General features: G+C 32.6%; 1 protein-coding gene across 1 annotated transcript; it reads right to left on the bottom strand.

Moving 5' to 3' along the window:
* Positions 1-71: 71 nt before the first annotated feature.
* LOC145313360 (uncharacterized) lies at positions 72-21,778 on the bottom strand. The gene is made up of 32 exons (XM_080152724.1): positions 21,655-21,778; positions 21,068-21,161; positions 20,069-20,141; positions 18,815-18,959; positions 18,459-18,523; positions 18,005-18,140; positions 17,189-17,271; positions 16,604-16,707; positions 16,094-16,152; positions 15,885-15,935; positions 15,651-15,797; positions 15,049-15,138; positions 14,597-14,659; positions 14,092-14,188; positions 13,819-13,870; positions 13,248-13,337; positions 13,035-13,104; positions 12,498-12,592; positions 12,061-12,134; positions 11,465-11,642; positions 10,949-11,055; positions 10,549-10,613; positions 9,980-10,116; positions 9,274-9,380; positions 8,898-9,008; positions 8,343-8,516; positions 6,901-7,015; positions 6,486-6,644; positions 1,342-1,448; positions 859-928; positions 367-660; positions 72-209 (listed from the first exon to the last, which is right to left on the bottom strand). The coding sequence occupies exons 1-32, from the start codon at positions 21,740-21,742 to the stop codon at positions 162-164; spliced, it is 3,348 nt and encodes a 1,115-aa protein (XP_080008850.1). The 5' UTR covers positions 21,743-21,778; the 3' UTR covers positions 72-161.
* Between the last annotated feature and the right edge of the window lie 796 nt (positions 21,779-22,574).

Below are 22,574 nucleotides of genomic sequence, written 5' to 3' on the forward strand. Positions count from 1 at the left end.
AATAATACATAAATACAACAAAATATATTGATTAAGGCCTTCAAGATTTAATTTCGAAAAAAATTCTATATCCTTTAAACAAACAAAAACTGACAATGACATATTGCTGTAAAGCTACAATATTAAAAAATCCAGGAGCTTCTAATGTGTCATGTTCTTGTTTATATAAGATGTGGCATATTGTCGTCTTCGTTTGGCATTTTCTCAGTCTAAAAACAAATAATATATGAAGGTACCTATTAAATAAAATAAAAATAGGAGAGGCGGAAATTTTTTTAAAATAAACCTAAAACACAAAGGAACTCAACCAAAAAAAAGATGCATTATAATTTACTAAACGTTATGTTTTTTTTAAGTTAAAAATACCTTGATTAAAAGTACAGCCGTGCCATCGCTAGTAGTAGCATGTTGAATTTCAGATGCCTCAATCAGTGTCGCCACCTTGTGGTGGGCAATAAAGGATGTCTGCTGCCCTTCTCCCGGCATTGTGGCAACCACAGTGTGTGTCGGGCCACCGGCTACAGTCACCGTTGCCATGGACACGTCCTGTAGGATTCCAGGTGCAAGTTTGGCGGTCAGAGGAGGGGCTGTGTTGAGTTTGTGCACCTTTTTGCGATGAGTCATCAATGTACCCTGGGTTTTTACTCGGGCTCCGCATACCTAAAGTGAGTTATTTACAAATACAAAATTTTACATACACCTATGAATATTTATACCCAAAACGGCATTAAATGATCGAGCGAAGTCATTAAAAAAATTTTTGCGTCTTGGTGTGGTTTAAAGAATCAATAATAACTTTAGGTATTACGTGATGTCAATAGAAAAAAGAAATTTTAATAAATTGGAAAAAAAACTCACCTCACAAGAATATAATCTCTCATTGCTGTGTGTTGTCAAATGATTTTTCAAGGCTTGTAATCTAAGAAACCTAAAAAAGATTATAATACATATATGTTGAGTCTCATCATTCTTTTTAAAACTTTTATTATTTAATAGCGATTTTAAGATTCTTAAGAAAGTAACATGATTTCTGTCTGTGTATGTGTATCTGTCTGTCTGTGTGTAACGAATGATCTTGCTGAACCGATATGATCATATGATACTCCTTTACATTAAAGCTTATCATAGGTCCTGGGAAGGTTGATAACTAATTTTGGGGAGGGTACCGACACCCTCTCAAGAGAATTCGTCTCTAAAAAAGACCTCCCCCCCAAAAAAAAAAAAAAAATTTACTTTACTTTTTATTTTAAAAACTAATATTTAAAATAGGAGTAATCATATCAAGAGGCCACTAGAGGCGTAGCCGCTAGTGTCAAAAAAATGAGATAAAGCTTTGCTTACCTCCTTCCACATTCAACACATTCATGTTTCTTGCTGTTATCACTTGTATCGTGGGTGCTCAAATGACTCTTCAGGTTGCGCTTCTTGAAGAATGATTTACCACATTTCTGAAATAACATTAATGATAATGATGATAACATATAATAAAATTAGTATATAAAATATAAAAGATTTCGCAATTAAGCAGGATGGGGAAAAACCCAGGGTTTTTTTAAAAAGCCCAACCCATAAAAACCCTTAAAACCCTGGGTTTTATTGTTTTTTTTCCGGGTTTTATTGGTTTTTTTTCATTTAGGAGTCAAATACATTTGATATATTGATGAAATATTAATGTTTATGTTGTTGTAGGTAAAAGGTAAGCAAGATTTCACATTAAACAAGATAGATAATGAAAAAAAAAACTGGCATTTCGATCAATTATAAACCCTTATTAGCAACGGTGCACAAAATATTATGTTAAGGGGGAGGGGAGGTTAAAAGCTTCAAAACATGGAACCTCCTCCTCTATTCCTAAGCTGTCAACACCCCCCCCCCCCTCTCCCAGAAATTATTAAGGTATTCCCCTTTTTACATCCTCTTAATAAAACCACGCTACTGTAACTATTTCCTTTCATAAATTGTTATGTTTTAGTTTAAAAATCAATTACTTATGATTATATAATTTACATAAGGGGGGGGGGGGGGGGCGTAATGACATAAGCTCTTAAACCGTGAGCAAAATGGTCTAAATATTGAGCTAGACCCTTCAAACTTGGTATATAAGCCTAGTCCTATAGGTATTACATCTAAATGGCAAAAAAATCCAAAAAAATTTATTTTTAGGTTAGGTTAGGTAAGAAAAACCCTGCGGAAATGGGGTTTTTAGGCTTTTTTTGGTCTATTTTGATGTGGAAACTTGCCTTAAATTGTTTTTTTCTTAGGGTTTTAACTTAAATACACTGTATCTATTCATATGGACATTATTTAAGATGATTCAGCAAGTCGGGGACCGACCCCAGGGGGCTAGGTGGGTGGCCCGCAGGGGTTAAGTTCATTTTTCCCAATATATTTGTTGTGATACATCAAATTATAGGTTTTTTAGGTCAAGGAACTCAAATTCAGAGCTAAAATAAGCATTAGACTAATCTGAAGCTAGCCCCAGCGGGCTAGGTTGGTGGCCCGCAGGGGTTAAGTGCATTTTTTCTAATATATATCTTGTTATATATCAAACTATAGGTTTTTTAGGTCAAGAAACTCAAATTCTGAGCGAAAATTAGCATTAGACTGACTTGAAGCTAACCCCCCCGGGCTAGGTTGGTTTTCTGCAGGGCTTAAGAGCATTTACGTAACCTAACCTAGAAACTTACTTATATTTTCACAGGTTTTTTTCTTGAATAAACTGTGTCTATTAATGGGGACTTTATTTAAGATGATCCAGCAAGTCGGGGACCGACCCCAGCGGGCTAGGTGGGTGGCCCGCAGGGGTTAAGTGCATTTTTTCTAATATATATGTTGCGATACATCAAATAAAAAAGTTTTTTAGGTCAGTTAATTCAAATTCAGAGCTAGAATTAGCATAAGACTAATCTGAAACTAGCCCCATCGGGCTAGGTTGGTGGCACACATGGGTTACATGCAATATTTCCAATATAGATCTTGTTATATATCAAAATAAAGGTTTTTAAGGTCAAGAAACTCAAATTCAGAGCTAAAATTGGCATATAACTTACCTAAAGCTAACCCCTGCGGGCTAGGTAGATTTTCCACAGGGCTTATGTGCATTTTACCTAACCTAACCTAGAAACTTACTTATTCTTTTTTGTTTTTTTTCTTGAATAAACTGTGTCTATTAATGAGGACATTATTTTAGATAATCCAGCAAGTTGGGGACCGACCCCAGCGGGCTAGGTGGGTGGCCCACAGGGGTGTAGTGCATTTTTTCTAAAGTGTCTGTTGTCATACATCAAATTATAGGTTTTTTATGTCAAGAAACTCAAATTCAGAGCTATTTTAAGCATTAGACTGACCTAAGGCTAACCCCCGCGTATTAGGTGGGTGGCCTGCAGGGGTAAATTTTCCAAATTATGTGTTGTTATACATCAAACTATAGGTTTTTTAAGTCAATTAGGAGCTAAAAAAACACAATAGCAACCTGATGCTAGTTTTTTCGTGGTATGTGGTATACATTAAATTAAAAAATTGTATCCTATTAGCATATTAAATTCTTCCACCGCTAACATTGTACTATCAAAATTTAAATTCTTTCAAATATATGCCATATAAATGTAGTTTAACCAATCAACCAGGAAAAAATATGCAGTTCACTAAATTAAGTTCAAATGCATTTTGTAAAACTACCCCTTTGAATTTCTGGATCTAAAAAACCTATAATTTTATGTATGACAACTAAAAATGCACTTAACCCCTGCGGGCCACACACCTAGCCTGCTGGGGTCTTAAATCTTAAATAATGTTCTAATAAATAGACACAATTTATTCCAGAAAAAAACCATAAAAAAACAAGCAAGGTTCTAGGTTAGGTTAGGTAAAATGCACTTAAGACTTGCAGGCAACCCACCTAGCCCGCTGGGGCTAGCTTCAGATTAGTCTGATGCTTTTATTAGCTGTAAATTTGAGCTTCTTGACCTTAAAAACCTATAGTTGGATGTATGACAACACATACTTTTTTAAAAATGCATTTAACCCCTGAGGGACACCCACCTAGCCCGCTGAGGTCGGTCTTCGACTTGCTGGATCATCTGAAATAAGGTCCTCATGAATGGACAGTTTATTTGAAAAAAATATTAAACGTAAGTTTCTAGGTTAGGTTAGGTAAAATGCACTTAAGCCCTGTGGGCTACCTATCTAGCCCGCTGGGGTTAGCTTCAGATTAGTCTAATGATTATTTCAGCTCTGAATTTGAGTTTTTTGACCTAAAAAACCTATAATTGGATTTATCACAACATATATATTGGGGAAAATGCCCTTAACCCCTGCGGGCCACCCACCTAGCCCGCTGGGGTCGGTCCCCAACTTGCTGGATCATCTTAAATAAAGTCTTCATTAATAGACACAGTTTATTCATAAGGTCCTCATGAATGGACAGTTTATTCTAGAAAAAAAACCTAAAAAAAAAATACATGTAAGTTTCTAGGTTAGCTTAGGTAAAATGCACTTAAGCCCTGTGGGCAACCCAGCTAGCCCGCTGGGGTTAGCTTCAGATTATTCTAATGCTTATTTTAGCTCTGAATTTGAGTTCTTTGACCTAAAAAACATATCATTTGATGTATCACATCATATATATTGGGGAAAATGCACTTAACCCCTGCGGGCCACCCACCTAGCCCGCTGGGGTCGGTCCCCGACTTGCTGGATCATCTTAAATAAAGTCTTCATTAATAGACACAGTTTATTCAAGAAAGAAACCTGTAAAAATATAAGTAAGTTTCTAGGTTAGGTTAGGTAAATGCTCTTAAGCCCTGCAGAAAACCAACCTAGCCCGGGGGGTTAGCTTCAGGTCAGTCTAATGCTAATTTTCGCTCAGAATTTGAGTTTCTTGACCTAAAAAACCTATAGTTTGATATATAACAAGATATATATTAGAAAAAATGCACTTAACCCCTGCGGGCCACCAACCTAGCCCGCTGGGGCTAGCTTCAGATTAGACTAATGCTTATTTTAGCTCTGAATTTGAGTTCCTTGACCTAAAAAACCTATAATTTGATGTATCACAACAAATATATTGGGAAAAATGAACTTAACCCCTGCGGGCCACCCACCTAGCCCCCTGGGGTCGGTCCCCGACTTGCTGAATCATCTTAAATAATGTCCATATGAATAGATACAGTGTATTTAAGTTAAAACCATAAGAAAAAACAATTTAAGGCAAGTTTCCACATCAAAATAGACCTATACCTATAGGACTAGGCTTATATACCAAGTTTGAAGGGTCTAGCTCAATATTTAGACCATTTTGCTCACGGTTTAAGAGCTTATGTCATTACGCCCCCCCCCCCTTTATACATCATCAATTTAGTGGCAAAGCGTTTTCTGAAATTAAGTTTTGAAAGAGAGTACTTTCATAAACATTTGAACAATAAGTAGAGCATCTTTTTCATAAGGGGGGGGGGGGGTTTTAATGCAACCATCTCGTAATCAGTGATTAAATGGCACTTAGAATTCGAATTTCGATCTGAAATTTTTCATGAGTAATCCTTGGTAGGTCTATTTTCCCTAAATCGAACAAAAAGTTGGAAAAAGTAACGGCTGGCGGCTCAGCCGTTTAGCCGTTTTTTGCCTATTTTCAGGGCAAATTCATCATTAATTACGTAGGAATCAACTTTTAAAAACATATTTTGGTTTAATTCATGTTAAATAACCATTTTTGGAATTTCTAGTACCTACAGCAACCGGCTAGAACCGTTTGATAAGGTTTTTGAGCGACAAAAAGCATTAGGTGGAGATAGGTTTTGTGACTAATTTGCTCTTAAGATAGCCGAAAAATGGCAAAACATCTGAGCTGCTAGCCGTTAGCCATTACTTTCCCATCTTTTTGTTCGATTTAGGGAAAATAGACTTACCAAGGATTATTCATGCAAAATTTCAGATCAAAATTCGAATTCTAAGTGCCATTTAATCATTGATTACGAGATGGTTGCATTAAACCACCCCCCCCCCCCCTTACTTCATATTTTTTTACGTTTTTTAGGTAAAATTTGCTTTAAAATGTTATTAGGTCCTAATCTTTGAGTAAACAGAGGTTTAATTTGTAAATTTTAACGTGAAATTTTAATGTTTTTTCAAAAACCCAAAAAACCTTGGGTTTTTTAAAAAAACCCTGGGTGGTTTTTTTGGGTGGGTTTTTTGTATGTCCACCCTGCAATTAAGTATGAAGAACACTATAAATTCATATATAATCCTTTTCTATGCAAAATATTTTCGAATTATAATATTTTTAATTAATAGCATACCTATTAAAATTTAAAAATTAGACAACACTAGAAAGGTCAACATCTTTCTTAGAAAATACAAATAATTTTTAAATTTCTAAGGTGATTGTTTCTAGAGTGTACAAGATACTTGGATTACGAGATGAAAAAATAATCCTCTCCCTCTTTTTACAGTTTATGCTTTCACCAAATCTTTAGAATAGATATGATCATTACCTCACAGAAGAAGCCCGGAGTAGCTGTATGACTCTGCATGTGTACAACCAAGTCACCCTTTCTTTTAAATCTTCTCTGGCATTGCTCACATTCAAATTGTCTCACCGTGGAATGAACATATTTCACATGTGTATCTAATTCTCTCTTTGTCTTTATAACCTTAAAATGATAATAGATAAAAGTGGACGTGAATTTAAAGGCGGTAGAGGGGTGTCAAATAATAGTTTCACGCCCCTGGTGATTTGCTGTGCACGCCGCTGCTTCAACTACTCTTAAAATTGGTTGATTTTTAAGTCATTTTACAATCTATAATCTATATGAAAAACGAAAGAGAATTCTAAAAGCAAATTTATGCAATGTACTTAGTTAATTTAAAATGACTAACTAAATCATTAGAAGAATTTATAAAACATACCGTTGAACAAATATGACAGATAAAGCCATTATTTTGATTGTCACTGCAGAAATATAACTGGTGATTTGTAAAGGTGTTGTACTTGTTGAATGTCTTCTTGCATTTTTCACATGTCCTAAACAATCATAAACTTTCATATCATAATCTTTAAACCTAAGGTTATGGGTTCGAATAATAGCCTAAGCCGCATCACAATGAAGATAAAATGTACTGTCAGTTATTAAAACAAGGCCAAAAATATGATATAAAATGGTCGATTGTTAATGCTAAAAAGGGCATAAAGTGAGTAAGAGAAAAATCTTTATTATCTAAGAGGATAAATAGTGGCAGACAATGCCAACACATTAGGTTGGCTATAAATATTTATCTTTAGTCTACTGAACTATCAACTAAAGATAATTAATATAATGTAAAAATATATCAAACTCTCACTCCACGGCTGCAGAAATCAGCGTCCAGGACTGAAACCTGCGCACCTTGGAGTCAATGACAGCAATGTTGATTTGACGTGACTTACTAACTTTATATTCTATTCCTATGATTTAGACTTCACTTAAAATTGAACAAAAATAACTCTCAACCTACACATCATTGATCACCCCTATTTGAATATTCTAAATGATAAAAGTTGCAGTAATACTTTTTAAATATTAAAATCTACAAATAGCAAAATTCATGATAAATTTGTAGACATCTAGCGGAGAATATTTGAACTACAAAATATAGGTTGTTAATCAAGGTAGCAAAGTGTTTACACGTGACCTTATTACTATTTTACATTCCTCAACAATCAAAATTTTCACCGTTTTCCTAATCTTTAATTTAAGAAAACGTCATTTAATCTTATTGTCTTATACACATTTCTTACATAGTACTGCCAATTTTAGCATATTGGCATCAAATATTAGTCTCTAGACTACTGGACCTAACCTAGAGAGGCTATTTGAGTAGCGGGTATATAATTAATTTTTATGATTAGATACCGCAGCTGCCGAAATCGGTGTCCAGATCCGAAACCGGCGCACCGAGATATAAATATCAGCACAATTTACTAAATTCCTTTAAGGTTAATAAAGAAAATTGCTATAGAAAAAAACTTATCCTATTATATAAATATAAAATTTACAGCAAAGTATGCCTAATATTGCTCTTATAATGGTTCTGATTTACAAACTTTTTTCTTTTGGGATTCTTTAGAGATTTTAGTTGAAATGCATTTTTAAGATTAAAATTTGAGACACCTAGCGGAAATTTTTTACACTACATTTATAAAACAATGCAAATTTAATTACACATGAATCTTTGTTAAGATATTTAACAATTATCAACGATTCAACATGCCCTAGTCTCTACTGTAAAAAGTAAATCAGTAAAATAAAACAATTTGTAAAAGAAATAGTTGAGACACCTAACGACATACCTCTAAACTAAAATTTCCTAACCTTGTAACAGGCCTGGTCTCCCCGGCGCACTTCTTCATGTGATATGTAAAGTATATTGAAGATTTCTGGTTTCTGCACACATCCTTTCTACACAGCGGACAGTTATAGCAGTCCTGGTCCTTGTTGTACAGCCGACCATTCTCTACACAGTTCTCTATATTCACGTGCTCCTCACTAAAAATAAACAAAAGTTTACCTACTTAAATACATTTTTAATTATTTTATTAAGCGACCGACAAGACCTTTCTTTCAAATTTTGAAAAAAGCATAACCCGCGACCATGGCTCAACACGTAGCACATCCGCTTGTCGTTGGGGAGGTGATAAGTTCGAATTGGTTGTCTGGTGAGTGCTACTAAACTTGTTACCCAGAGTGTTTGGTTAGAAAAGGAGAGATTGGGTTCCCCTGAGTTATCCTGGGTTGTTGGATCTGTCGTTAGAGTGTAATGGAGAGCATCCTCGTCCGTTTAAGATAATCAATAAGAAATGGACAGACACTTGAAGAGTAGCTGTGCTATCCTATAAAATCTTTTAATAAATCAATAAATAAACAAACCTGAAATGTTGTTTAATCTCCCGTTCATCTTGAAATACAGAATAACAAATATGACAGGGAAATAGAATTGGGATTAATCTTCCAAACAATGCTTCACAAATCCATTCTGACCTAAAGAAAACAAGAAATTAATTTGCACATTATATAGTTTGATCTTCAACTGTCACCTTTTATAAATAAAACTTATGTAACAAAAATCATAATATTTTTATCATGTTTTATTCAGATTTCATTAAATGCGTTAAATATGAATTTTAACCTACTCCAACCTAGGGAATTATCATCCTAATATTTAGAGGTTGTCTACTAAAGGCAAAATTTCATCTTGCTTTATACTGAAAGAATGATGAATTATACTTGTTGGATATCCTCCTACCTCAGATTAGCAACTCTGAGAGGTCTATTCACCACCCCCCAAGGATCAATTGTGTCCTCTGTTTCATTTTCGTCTACGCCCTCCTCTTCATGATTACGTGGCACACCCTGAAAATAATTCCATAAATATCTCAACCTGTAAAAAAAAACACAAAAATTACTTTGTCCATTGGTGTATAGGTATGACCAAGAACAGCCAATTTAGTGTTTTCTCAGCTTTTATTGAAGATAAACTGTTAAATATTTATATGACAGTTTAAATAAGCATCTTAAACGCAACTATTTACGTCCATCTGTCTGCTTGTTGTGCACATATTTCTCTTCCATCTCTTTTTCTTATTCTTCTTACTTTTATATTTAATAGCTACGCTGCTTCTGCAAGTACGAAATTTACAATATCTTTGACATGCAGACAAGTTACTATAGGTATACGTAAAGTCTAACTCACAGAGAGAAAGATTATTTTCTTTTTCTATTATGAAATTAATTTGAGAACAAATTGATTTTTTTTGGTAAAACAGTACAAGGCAAATGCCGCTAAACAGTTTATTTTTTTCTCGAAATTTCAATACGTTTTGATTATACCATTCTTTACTTTCTTAATTCAAAATGCATTTAAATGGCAATTTATACCATAAAAACACATCAAACCATGTACCTACTTATCTTAGTGAAAAGTGCTAAATTAAACAAGAATAAAAGCATACCAATGAAGGATCAACAAGGCATTGTTTCATATGACGGATAAAGAGAACCAAATGTCCTTTCTTCAGAACCAAATTACAATAAGAACATGTGTACAATCCACTCTCTTCGTCATAACAGGATCCATACTCCAATTTACCTGTAAAAAAAACAGAACAGTTATAACTAGTTATGTCAATAAATCACAAAATATGACATGATTTGTATAACAATTTAACCGTACAATTTTTGAAAAATAAGCAGTTGGTTATTTTTGAGCGTGACAATGAGCGAAAGATTATATATCTGCCCGTTTATCTAAAGATATATGTAGTCGTTACAGGGATATAAATGGATTAGACAATGGCAGATAAATTGATTTACATCCCTAATGATGATACACAAAATTACCACTTCTGTAGATTACAATTAGTGGTTGAAACGTTTGACACTCAACTTAAAAAATCAACCAATCAAAATTCACTAAAGACCAAAATGTTGTTAAGCTCATGAATAAGAAAACGTTATTAGAAAACTTTGGGAACTTGTGAAATAAACAGCAAATGTCCCTGGCCTCCCTAGTAGTTCTTACCTCCATGTGCTGAAGTGTAATGTTGAACCAAAGACTGCTTATCAGCAAAAGCTTCATAACATGTTCTAAAATACAAAAAAAAATATTTAAATTAGATAACAAGGATGACAACACTTATGAAAGCAAAGCTCAATTTCAGATAAAAGGACTTCAACAAATATACCTACTAAAGTAACAGAATAATATTTCTTGCAGTTAAAACAAAATCTGACACATTGTTACTCTATTGTTATAGGAAATTGGAATCCTCATGAAAGATTTTAATTTGATAGGATGATTCTAATATGCTAAATATACTATCAGGGCTTTCCGTTAGGGACAGAAAAGACATTTTTTTGCGGAAAAGTTTACTTTTTGAAGGACTAATATTCAGAAAAACTTCATAAAAATTGTACTATACCTACACCCCCAAATGGAGGAATTAAATCTTCCAAGAAGGAGATCACAAAGGTTTGTGTATCTTTTGTCTGTTAACCGTCCACTCAAACAATCATCTGCGTAGGGATCCTGATATATAATATAATATCTATTATGGTAAAATAGTGCAGCTAATCTAAAATATTGGTTTGTCCATCCGTCCGTCTGCAAAATTAATTTTTATGCAAATGTACCAAATAAAAAACAAACCATTCAATCAAACAAAATTCAAAATTTCAAGAGTTGGAGAAATGTCTTTGCCCAAAACTCATTACCAAGAAAGAACAATTAAGTCTTCCAAACAAAGGTTATACAATCAAAAGGTCTGTTGCCTGGCCCTTTAGGACGTTTTTCAGCAAATCATACAATTCATTAGCAAGATTTGATTCAGAGATACACCAAAATAAGACCTAATGGTGTTAGTGCATCTCGTACCCTAGCTGCATTTAGGATTTAACATAAACAAGTAAACCCTAATAAAAATTAAATATATTCTAACCTTTGGTTCTTCTTTGGGAGGAATGGGTGGATCCAGGTCTCCAGGTCTGAGTAGCGTAGCTGCCGTTACATCATTGACCCCACAAAACTTGAGATGCTTGACAAACCACACCACATGGATCACAGAGATGTCCTGGTCACAGGTGGGACAGTGGTACGTGTTCTCTCCGGCATAAAATCTTCAAAATTAATCAATTTCAATGAATCAAATTAATTCAAGCTGTTGTTTTAGTGTTTTCATGTATAGGAATGATATGCAACAATAATGAATTTTAAGTCCCGCATTCTGTTACTTTAGTGTACGCCCCTACCATCTAGGGGCCATGTATTCAAAGTGAAAGAAAGAGTCTAGAAAAATAGCCTAAAACAATTTTAAGACTTAAATCTGAAAATAAAAAAACAGTCACGAGAACTATGTGAAGTTTACCTAAAATAGAGCACGCAGTCAGTTCAGTAGTTATGGAGATCTTAAGCTTTTCACAACAAAAAAAACTTTACTACTTTATATATTGAATTAAACAATACTTTCTCGCTCCTTCACCAGTGTCCTACTTTATTTCATCCTAAGAAACATGTGATCTCAGAAAATGTACCAACCTTCCATATCTTGGCTTTTTATTTGCATGTTTCTCTTCCATATGGAGATTATAGACGTCACCAAAGGGGAAAACCTAAAACAAGAATAAACATACATATAACTGGATTTGGCTTGAAAAGGTGAAGAACATTTACACAAGATAGAGCATAAGATATTAGGTAATATTTAGGCACCAAATATTAATTTATACCTATTCTAAAAATTAATTTTATATTTTTATAAGTTTAACTACTTTTTACTCAAAACCTACCAGTCAAAATAATCAGTAGGTATTAAAAGACCCAAATGTATCATTTTCTAACAATGTTTATGCTTTATTTGTTCTGACAAGAATAGTGATAGGTAATTCAAAAGAACAGTGAAAGGTGAAAGAAAAATATTTTTATACATAGGTACATAATTTCTCTTTGATATGATAATCTTTGAAAGTTCTGACCTGATAACAAAGATGACAGACAAACAGGCTTTCAACACTGTCAGATGATTCATTATCATCTAATAGATCTTCTCGTAGCTTGGCGGATAGTTGTCCTAGGAAACAGAAAATAACCTTGTAAAAAAACATTGCATTGACCATGGTTTTAGAAAAGTTATTTATGGCATCGTATTATAGACACCTTTTCAGGGTTATTAAAGTGAAAAATTTATAAGATTTACACCAGTTTTGTTAGGCCGGGACCAGTTTTGTTACCCCGAGTGGACGAAGGCCCAGGCTAACAAAATTGATTTAAATTTAATTTTTTTTATATTGGTGGAAAATTGTCTTGAATACGATTCTATACAATGCATGATTTTCAGTATAAATGAGAACAGGTTTTATTCCAGCGGATATATTATAAATCGGTTTCAAAAATTTATTATCTGTTGAAGATTTCATGAAAGATTACCTAATGTCACTTTTACACATGTTAGTGTTTAACCAACCAAATTATTTTACAAAATAATATTACAAATTATAATATATTATTCCTACCTTTATGAAAGTTATTGAAGCTTCCAATTAAGAAATATCTATTAGCTGAATCACGATGTCTTTCTTTTATCTGATAAGATTTTGAAACATTTTATGAAATCAAATATTTTTTGTTTAAAGTAGCCTTATGGGCACATTTTAATTATTTTAGAACCTTTCCTAACTTTGGGTAAAGTCATAAAGCTCAAAACTTTGAATTGTTCCAAATCTTGCCTTGTCTTTCTTTTTCTTTGTACTACTATCAGCTGATTCAATCAGCTGTTCTTCTGTTTCATCAAACCGGTTTTCTTTGTCTTCATCATCCTGTTTTAATAGTTTTTATACAAAGCAACATAAACAATTGTTAAATCTCATGAATTAATACCTAAAAAAAACTTGCTATTAACAAAAATTCTTATGCTTTAAAGCATAGGTAGAAAAAAACTGAAAGAAAAAAAGAATAAATTAATTTTGTGTCTTTTACATTTGAATTTAACCAAGCAAGATTTTGGAAGAGAAATTCTGATATTGGAATAGTTATTTCTCGCATCGTATTATAAACGGCTTTCCGCGGATATAGAATGTACAATTATAATATTAAAACCAGTTTTTTAGCCCCGAGGTGCCGAAGGCACGGGCTAAAAAAACTGGTTTTAATCTTATGATTGTACATTTTTATATTCGTAGAAAGCTGGATATAATACGATGCTAGACATAGTTTTTTCGTATGGATGAGAACCGGTTCCTATCCACCGGATTCGAATGAATACGAGAAAAGTCTTTATTGTTGTTTTGTATAAATTACCCTGTCAGCCTGAGGTACCATGAGATGATTATAGTCCATAAGAATACTTTCCTCCTGTGTTCACAGATAATGGAACATCATATTTAAATTTAATCAAAAAATTTATAAATAAGGGGGTGGACTGAAAGGTTAGTAAACTTAAAATCAAAGTAAAATTGGCATTCAAATGAAAAATCAATGAAAAGTTTGTTTCCAAAGGTCTACCTCCCCCCCCCCCCCCCCCCCACATTTATAATAGGTAAATATTTTCACTGGTTTTGTTGAATTATCAATTCCTGAATATCATCCTCCATCTCTACTTTAACATTAGAATCTTCAATAATCTTTAGCTTGGTCTTCATTCCACTGTCAGCTTTGTCATATGACTCATCTTAAAAATATAATCAAAACATAAAACTTGAAAAGAAATTGTCAATAACCCCATAAGTTTAAACAAAACAAAAAATACCTTTACTAATAATATGAATATAATATTATTAATAATAGTATTATTAAAAATAGTAATATTAAGGACATAGAATTCCAACAAAAATGACAATTTCATATGGAGCCAAGGACAAAAAAAAGGGCTTTTGTCCAGTGGAGGAAAGGAAAACAGAATATGATAAATACTAGAAAACCACGAAACCTTGATATTAAACACATGTATTTGTAGCGTTGTCAAGAGACCGACGGACCAAATAAGTTGAATACTATATGTTAAGGAATATATTCACAACATAAAATCAGCAGTTTTTCTTAAAAAGAAGCTGAGTAAATCACTTTTTTATCTTTTTACCTTCTGAAGTGTCCTGTGCATCATTCTTTGATGGTTTCCATTCATCTCCACTCTCTTCTATGTCTACAAAAATATTTAGGATTTTAAAAAATTCTTTTATAGTGTTCTATTTGAGCGTTTTGTTTAATTTATGTTTAGTGTAGATACTGTAATCCAATGTACGTTGGTCATAAATTGAATTTAGGTGAAAAGGTTGAATCTTTTTTAAAACCAAAAGTTAAAGGATTTCATATTTATTGATTTATTTACGCTACCTGCAAAAAATATTCTAGTATAAAATTCTGATCTATTACCCAATAGGATTAAAAACAGAAATTGCTTATCATTTGTTTTTGTCAACAATTTGATATTTCTTGGCGTAATAAAAATAATTTAAACTTTTCAAATTATATCATATCAATAACATTAAGGGCAATTTTATTGTCTCAATGTTTAGTAAAATTAAATCATACCATCTAATACAGTACGGATTTCATAATCTTGATTTCCATCCACCTCATTATCTCTTTGAATAACATGTGTCAATATCTCATTATTGTCCCCTAAACATAAATAATAATACATTTATGATATCCTCGAAATTGCTGTGTAATCCTTGATTTTTTCTTTAATCATTTAAGTAACAGGATGTCTCTGTGTCTGCCTGTCTGTGTGTGTATGTGTGTAGCGAATCTATAGTTTTCCTTTACAAAAAAAGCTTCTGGTTGGTCCAGAGAAGGTTATTTACTATTTAGGGAGAGATCACAAACCATCCCCAAAAAATTTATTACTATTTTTTTAACCCATGTCTAAGTTCAGGGTTGATTTCCACTCGTTCCCCTTTCTTAAAGTGCCCCCAAAACCTTCTAGAGGCGTAGCTGCTTGAGATATCTGAAAGATATGTTGAACTTTAGCACGCCGTTTTTATTACAAAAAAAAACTATTACATTAACTTAAAATGTCTAGTCAAGTCACACCATGATTGAATTGATTATGCACATGAGTTACATGAATAAGACCAAAATTTTTACATTGTTTATAGTATCGTCAGATTTAAAAAAAAAATTTCACCTACCTAAAATAAATTGAGATTCTGTTGTAACAGCTGTTTTTTCTTCGATATCTTGTTTTAAACGTTTGGGTCTTCCCCGCTTTACCACCCGTCGCTGCAGTTTCTCCTGCCGTTTTCGTTTTCCTCTAACTTGTGAAACAATTTCATCATCTAATAAGATTTTGGTCAGTACATTTAATGAAGTTGGGTATTTATAATTTTAAGTAAAGTAATATCATCACCAATAAAATAAATTACCATTAACTTGTTTGATTGTCTGTTTTTCGATTGCAAATTCTCCGTGAAAGCCTAAAAAAATTTATATTACCATTAAAGAACATATTATAAGGCTCTTTTTATAAATTGTTGCAATTGCTTATGTTGGAATCATTATTAAACGAGTTAGACATTGAATTCATAGCCGAAAATCGATTCGATTAGATAGGAATAAAACAAAAAGTTCTTACCCATTTCATTGAAAGCTCTGATAATTTGGTCTGTAAGTTCTTGACTCGGCAGAATAACCCTGAATTAAAAATCAGTGCTAAATCACTTTTTCAAAACATTTCATATCAGCAAATCATAAGAACCTCAAAGGAAAATGAATTTTTTACCTCTCAATTTTGTTTAACATTCTACTATAGGTGTCATACATTAGGGTCTATTAAAGTAGGACAACTGTCATACTCACGCCAAGGTTTGGTAATAATTTGTATTTAGGGTTAGTGCGAATCTAATACTGATGCATCTGAATCCTAACTTCAGAGAATCAAGGCTACATACAAATACATACATACATGATAAATAGAAGTGGAGGGGGTCATGTTATTAGTCACCACATTCGTCAGATATCAAGTAGGCGCAATAAAAAAAGTCCTTACTTACGCTTTGGTTATATTTTATTTCTGTATATCAATGAGAGCACTATTTTCTACACAACAAGAAAAATATGTATTTAAATTAATCTTTCAGTTTACCTTCCTGTGTAACAAAGGCAGAGAAACGATTTGACAGTTAAAGAACTAAAGTCAGGGGTGTAGATAATACTTTCCTCTTCCTCCAAATTTGTTTCTAATAAACTCTAAAAACAAAAAATATTAAATATTAACTAAATAACCACATTATTAAATTGTTACTGTAGAATTTGACTAGATTAGGTAATAGTTATTTCTCGCATCGTATTATAAACGGCTTTCCGCGGATATAGAATGTACAATTATAAGATTAAAACTAGTTTTTTTAGCCCCGAGGTGACGAAGGCACCGGCTAAAAAAATTGGTTTTAATCTTATGATTGTACATTTTTATACTCGTAGAAAGCTGGATATAATTCGGTGCTAGACATAGTTTTTTCGTATGGATGAGAACCGGTTCCTATCCACCGGATTCGAATGAATACGAGAAATGTTTTTCTTTTTCTTTTATTAACATTTTCTAAAGCAAAAGGTGTTCAAACCCTCCTTAAGCATTTGATGTTTAATATTCTGCTTTAGCCCTTTGTTTTATCTATTTACTGAAAACCTCCTTAAAATTCATTTTGTAAATTTTGCAAAATAAAATTACCTTGATATATGGTGAAAATAGAGAGACAACAAACTTATGCATCTTAAACACTCCTCCATTACATTTCCATAATGCATCATAACCTAAAAGTAAATTTTAAGATATTCTAAGTATTATAAATCTAAATCTTAGAGAAAAAAGAATAAATTTTTCCATAAGGAAGTACTAGAGTATCAGCAATCTGCCAGAAAAGTGTATAATATAAAACACTAGATAAACAATTATGACAACATCCATAAATAAGGGGGGGGGGGGGGTTTAATGCAACCATCTCGTAATCAATGTATAAATGGCACTTAGAATTCGAATTTCGATATAAAATTTTGCATGAGTAATCCTTGGTAGGTCTATTTTCCCTAAATCGAACAAAAAGTTGGAAAAGTAACGGCCAACGGCTGGCAGCTCAGCCGCTTAGTAATTTTTTGGCTTTTTTCTATGGAAATAAATCACGAAACCTCTCGCCACATAATGCTCTTTTCCGACCCAAAAAGTTTTTAAACTATTCTAGCCGGTAGTTGCTGGTACTAGAAATCTAAAAAAATATTTTTTTGTATCATTTCACATGATTTAAAGCAAAAATATGTTTTAAAAAGTGATTTCTACGTAATTTTTGACAGATTTGCCCTAAAAATAGCCAAAAAACGGCTAAACGGCTGAGCCGTTAGCTGTTACTTTTCAACTTTTTGTTCGATTTAGGGAAAATAGACCTACCATGGATTACTCATGCAAAATTTCAGATCGAAATTCGAATTCTAAGTGCCATTTATACATTGATTACGAGATGGTTGCATTAAAAACCCCCCCTTAGAAACCTACCTTCCATAGTAAAAAATCTTCGTTGTATTTCTTGTTGAATAAAAAGCGGAAACTGCGCGTTTGCACTAATTTTTGCAACTGTAGTTTGCCCTGGTTCTGTCTCTTCTTGTAAAAACTCCGCCAAAACTGTGCCAGCCTACAAATCAATTTTTACAGTATTTTTTGCCTTATTAATCACATATTCAATTATTCACTTTAAAATAGAAATCTAAGGTGGATTCTTAAAAAACTTTTTGGCTCACTGCCTCACTAAAATCAGTGAGGCTCTCTAAAAAAAAAGGTGGGGATAATTTTGCCTCACTGATTTTAGTGAGCCAGTGAGCCAAAAATGTTTGATAAGATATATTATTATAATATAAGATATATATTGATATTGATATAATATTGATATATTAGCATTTAATCTTAAGTAATGTGAAGTGTGGTTTCTTTAAAAAAATTATTGATTACTTACAGGTAACAAATGTGTAATATCCGCATCAGTTTCTTCTAAGGTTTCGTAACTTTCCAAGACGTATCCTATAAAAAGATTTAAGGGTTAATGAAGATGGAATAGTCTAGGTTAGGAATAGAATTAAATAAATTCAAATAAATCTTTTTCAGGGATACATATTCACATTCAGCATTGGATCCCATGCTTAAAGGGGGGGGGGGTTAATAAAAAATATGATGGAGGGGGAAAAATGAAATAGTAAAATCTTCTTAAATCATTTTTTCCCCTCTTGGGTACCTACTAATAATATTTTGCAGATGAGGAAAAAATGAGTCTTGTGCAGAATATACACCCCTGATCTTTGATTAGTATGTTACCTCCTTCATTACCAAACAAGGAGACATTAGCTGTTGTTGGACCCTGGATTTCAATAATTTTTGGGGGTGGCTGTGGTTCATGTTGTGGTTGTACTTTTATTTGTGTTGTTGCTGGGGTTGTTGTTGTGTTCCCTGTTGATATCAACTAAAAAACGGATAATTATGTTCAACTCTAGCGTAGAAAAATAACTATTTATAAGGAAAAATTAAATAAAATTTTTTAAACAATAAAGTATACCTATAGGTAGGTACCTATTTAATGAATTTCCATTTAGAAACGAAATTTTACCTAAAGGGGAGTATCCACGAACTAGAGCATGTGATTCTAAGTACCTTCCAGCATTGATCCTAAGTATTTTCTTTTAGAATATAATAGGTCACCATTAATCATTAATATATTGACGAGAAAATTTATGTTTCATCATGTTTTTTAGGTTTTTGATTTATTTTGAAAACTTACAGTAATGTGATATATGTGCTAAATCTTTTACTCAAAAACTTGACTTGTACAGACACATATTTTGACTACGACTTGGGTACAGTATAAATGACTTTCAATATATATTAGTTTATAATATATAACTTATACTTTTATGTACAAGAAATTAATAATAGTAACATATACTTTTATGAAGCTAATTTTTTTATAGAATGGATATTTGATGATACATATGCGAATACTCATGTTATATATGTTTAAATTAATCCATATTAGTGTTAATTTAAACATACATATGAGAAATAGTTAATGTACTTTTGACTTTTTTTAAATTGACAACATGGACAATTAAAGACACCTCGAACTCAACAAAACGCTTGATAGAATTTTGACTAAAAATGCTGGAGATTTTTTTACTTTTCTTCAACTTGAAGTGGTGAAATATAAATTTTCTCGTCAATATACTAATGATTAATAGTGACCTATTATATTCTGAAAGAAAATACTTAGGATCAATGGTGGAAGGTACTTAGATTCACGTGCTCTAGTTCGTGGATAGTCCTCTTTGTTTGAAAAGTACGCTGGCTCTATATAAATCATAAAAAGAGTCCTCTTATTGTAATAATACTTTAAATTAAGAAATCTTTTCTTAACATAAAATACAAAACTACATTGACATCGGAAGAGAGCAAACATGCTCAAAACAATTAATAATTTCTGAATAAATATGTAAACTTCATATTTTGTTTGTGATTTAAACTCGTTTTACTTCAAAAAGCTTGGACGTCCTTGCTTGAATATAGGCTTAAGAATACCTCTAAATTTAAATTTTCTTGTGATATTATCCTTCTTCCAGCAGATTGTTTTCCTACAGAGTTGCTCAATACTCTAAAAAATAAGTTTGTTATTAGTTTTATTATAGCATTTTCTTGCAATCTGTTTTAAGTAAGTATCTTTTTTATTGTTAGGTAATTCTTTGAAAAAATTATTATTATTATGTATTTTATTGATAATTCACAACAAAGAAAAATTAAATAATAATATAAAAATATACAAGGTTTCATACAGTGAAATTATAATTTTTTTTTTGAGTTTAAAAGAGGAGTTCGTTGATAGTCCCCTTTGAATAACTTTTAAAATTACAGTTTTAAAATTACAGTTTTAATTTTTAGTCAAAAGACATGTCGAGAGATGCCAAAGCTGCAGCTAGATCTTCTTTGCTTAGCTCCATATCGGAGGCTTCATCGTCCGAAAGCAGCGAAGGATCGGGGAAAGTTGACGGGTGGTGTATATGTGATGCTTGAGATGTTGAATGTGATGAGTCATCTATATTGACGGTACTGGTTGAGGTACCTGTTGTCATGGTGCGTGTTTGATTACTGGGTGATGATGTGCTGCCTGGTGTTGGGATCATTGTTGAGCAGAATGAGGGGGTGTGATACAGGGTTGGTTTTTTTAAGGCTGTAACCCAGCTGTAGAAAGATTCTGATTCCTTCTTGTTGATGACAGGTAGAGAGGTGACCCGCTTGATGCTGATGGTCTTGAGATAGGAGGATAGGGTGTTCGTGGCTGCTACTGTGGGGTGGACCAGGTCATGGGTGAATGGAACAGGAAGGGTGCGGCCAAAAATTGCAGTTGGGGGGATAAATTCAACTTTCTCTATCTTTAACAGGGGATGAAAAGCCATAAATTTATTTAAATAAAGAATATATTCCCCCGTTTTAAAAAATTAAAAGTTGCCATTTTGTATGCGAATTTTTAGCATACTCTATGACCCGAGAAAAAACTTAATTAAAGGTTTATAAAATACTTACAAATGTGTTTTGGTAGTGCTATGATGTTGGATAACATTTCTTTTTGGAGTTAGGCCTTGCTTACATAGATTACAATATGCTTGGTTTTCCATATCTAAAATCATTAAACAATTTATTTGTCAATGCCAGTATCACTAGAGTCTATTTGAGGGTTTTAGTGGGAATTTGGTATACCTAGCTTTATTCAAATTCAAATATTTACACTTCTAAGAGTCCGAATTCATTAAAATACAAATTTATGAGTAATATAGAAAAATAGGCAACATTTTGAAGTTGGACGTATGTATAGGTGTATGAACGAGATTTTTTTTAATTTATGGTTTTTGTTGCTTCTCTGCTAAATTAAAGTTTTTAAGCTAATCCGAAAGTCAGTCATTTGAAAATCATTAAACCATGCATCTAACCTCAACTTAAGATCACAATCATAAAGCTAGCTTCTTTCTATATACAATGTTCTTTTTCTATCATCGCGCTTTCTTTAAGCATGATTGTCATTATATTCATATATACATTGAAATTAATAAAGCCTTTATTGATTACATGTGTCACTCTTCGATGATATTTATCATTTTATTTCAAAATCAAACCTGGATGTTTCGTAAGAAAAGGGAAATCCACTTTCCATCTTTTTAAATTTTTATCTGTCAGTTTCCTGACATACACTTGGTCCGCCATTTTTAAACTTCTATGCAAATAGTAAAATTATTAATTTCAAATATTTAAATATTTTTACAGTCAATAATGTTAGGTACAAGTATAAAAATATAAAGGTAAATAGGTACACATGTCGCATTTACAGAAAGTCTTGAAATTATATATATTAGCCAGGTAACTTGCATTGTTCAAAGTTTATTAGATATTTAGATGTAACTTTGGTATATTAACAGCTCGATGTAATGAAGGGATAAATAGTTTGGAAAACACAAAATTTTGTTTTAGTGGTATGTTCATAATGTTTAGAAAAAATTTAAAATTTAAGGGGGGGGGGAAGTTTTGACACATTTGCGTAAACCTGGCACCTAGGCTTTATCTTTGGACTGAGAGGATAGGTTATTAGTGATAAAATCATTCTTTTATGATGAATTTCACGAAGTTTTAAGATTTTTTGGATAGGCCTCCAGGATCCGGAGCTCCAGGCATCCAGGTGGTCTCTGTACAAGTAAAAATGAAAAAAAAAAATTTTAAGTTACAGGTCAACTTATAAAACAAAATATGCATCTTTTTTAATATTATTCACATATTAGAAGAAAAAAGATGCATATTTTGTTTTATAGTTGATTTGTAACTTTAAAAAAATTTTTTTTTTCATTTTTACCTGTACAGAGACCACCTGGAGGCCTGGAGCTCCGAAACCTGGAGGCCTATCCAAAAAATCTTAAAACTTCGTGAAATTCATCATATAAGAATGATTTTATCATTTATACTCTATCCTCTCAGTCCAAAGATAAAGCCTAGGTGCCATGTTTACGCAAATGTGTCAAAACTTCCCCCCCCCCCCCCCCTTAGT

Source organism: Acartia tonsa, chromosome 1, assembly GCF_053477335.1.
Source record: "Acartia tonsa isolate MP-2025a chromosome 1, ASM5347733v1, whole genome shotgun sequence".
NCBI lineage: Eukaryota > Metazoa > Arthropoda > Copepoda > Calanoida > Acartiidae > Acartia > Acartia tonsa.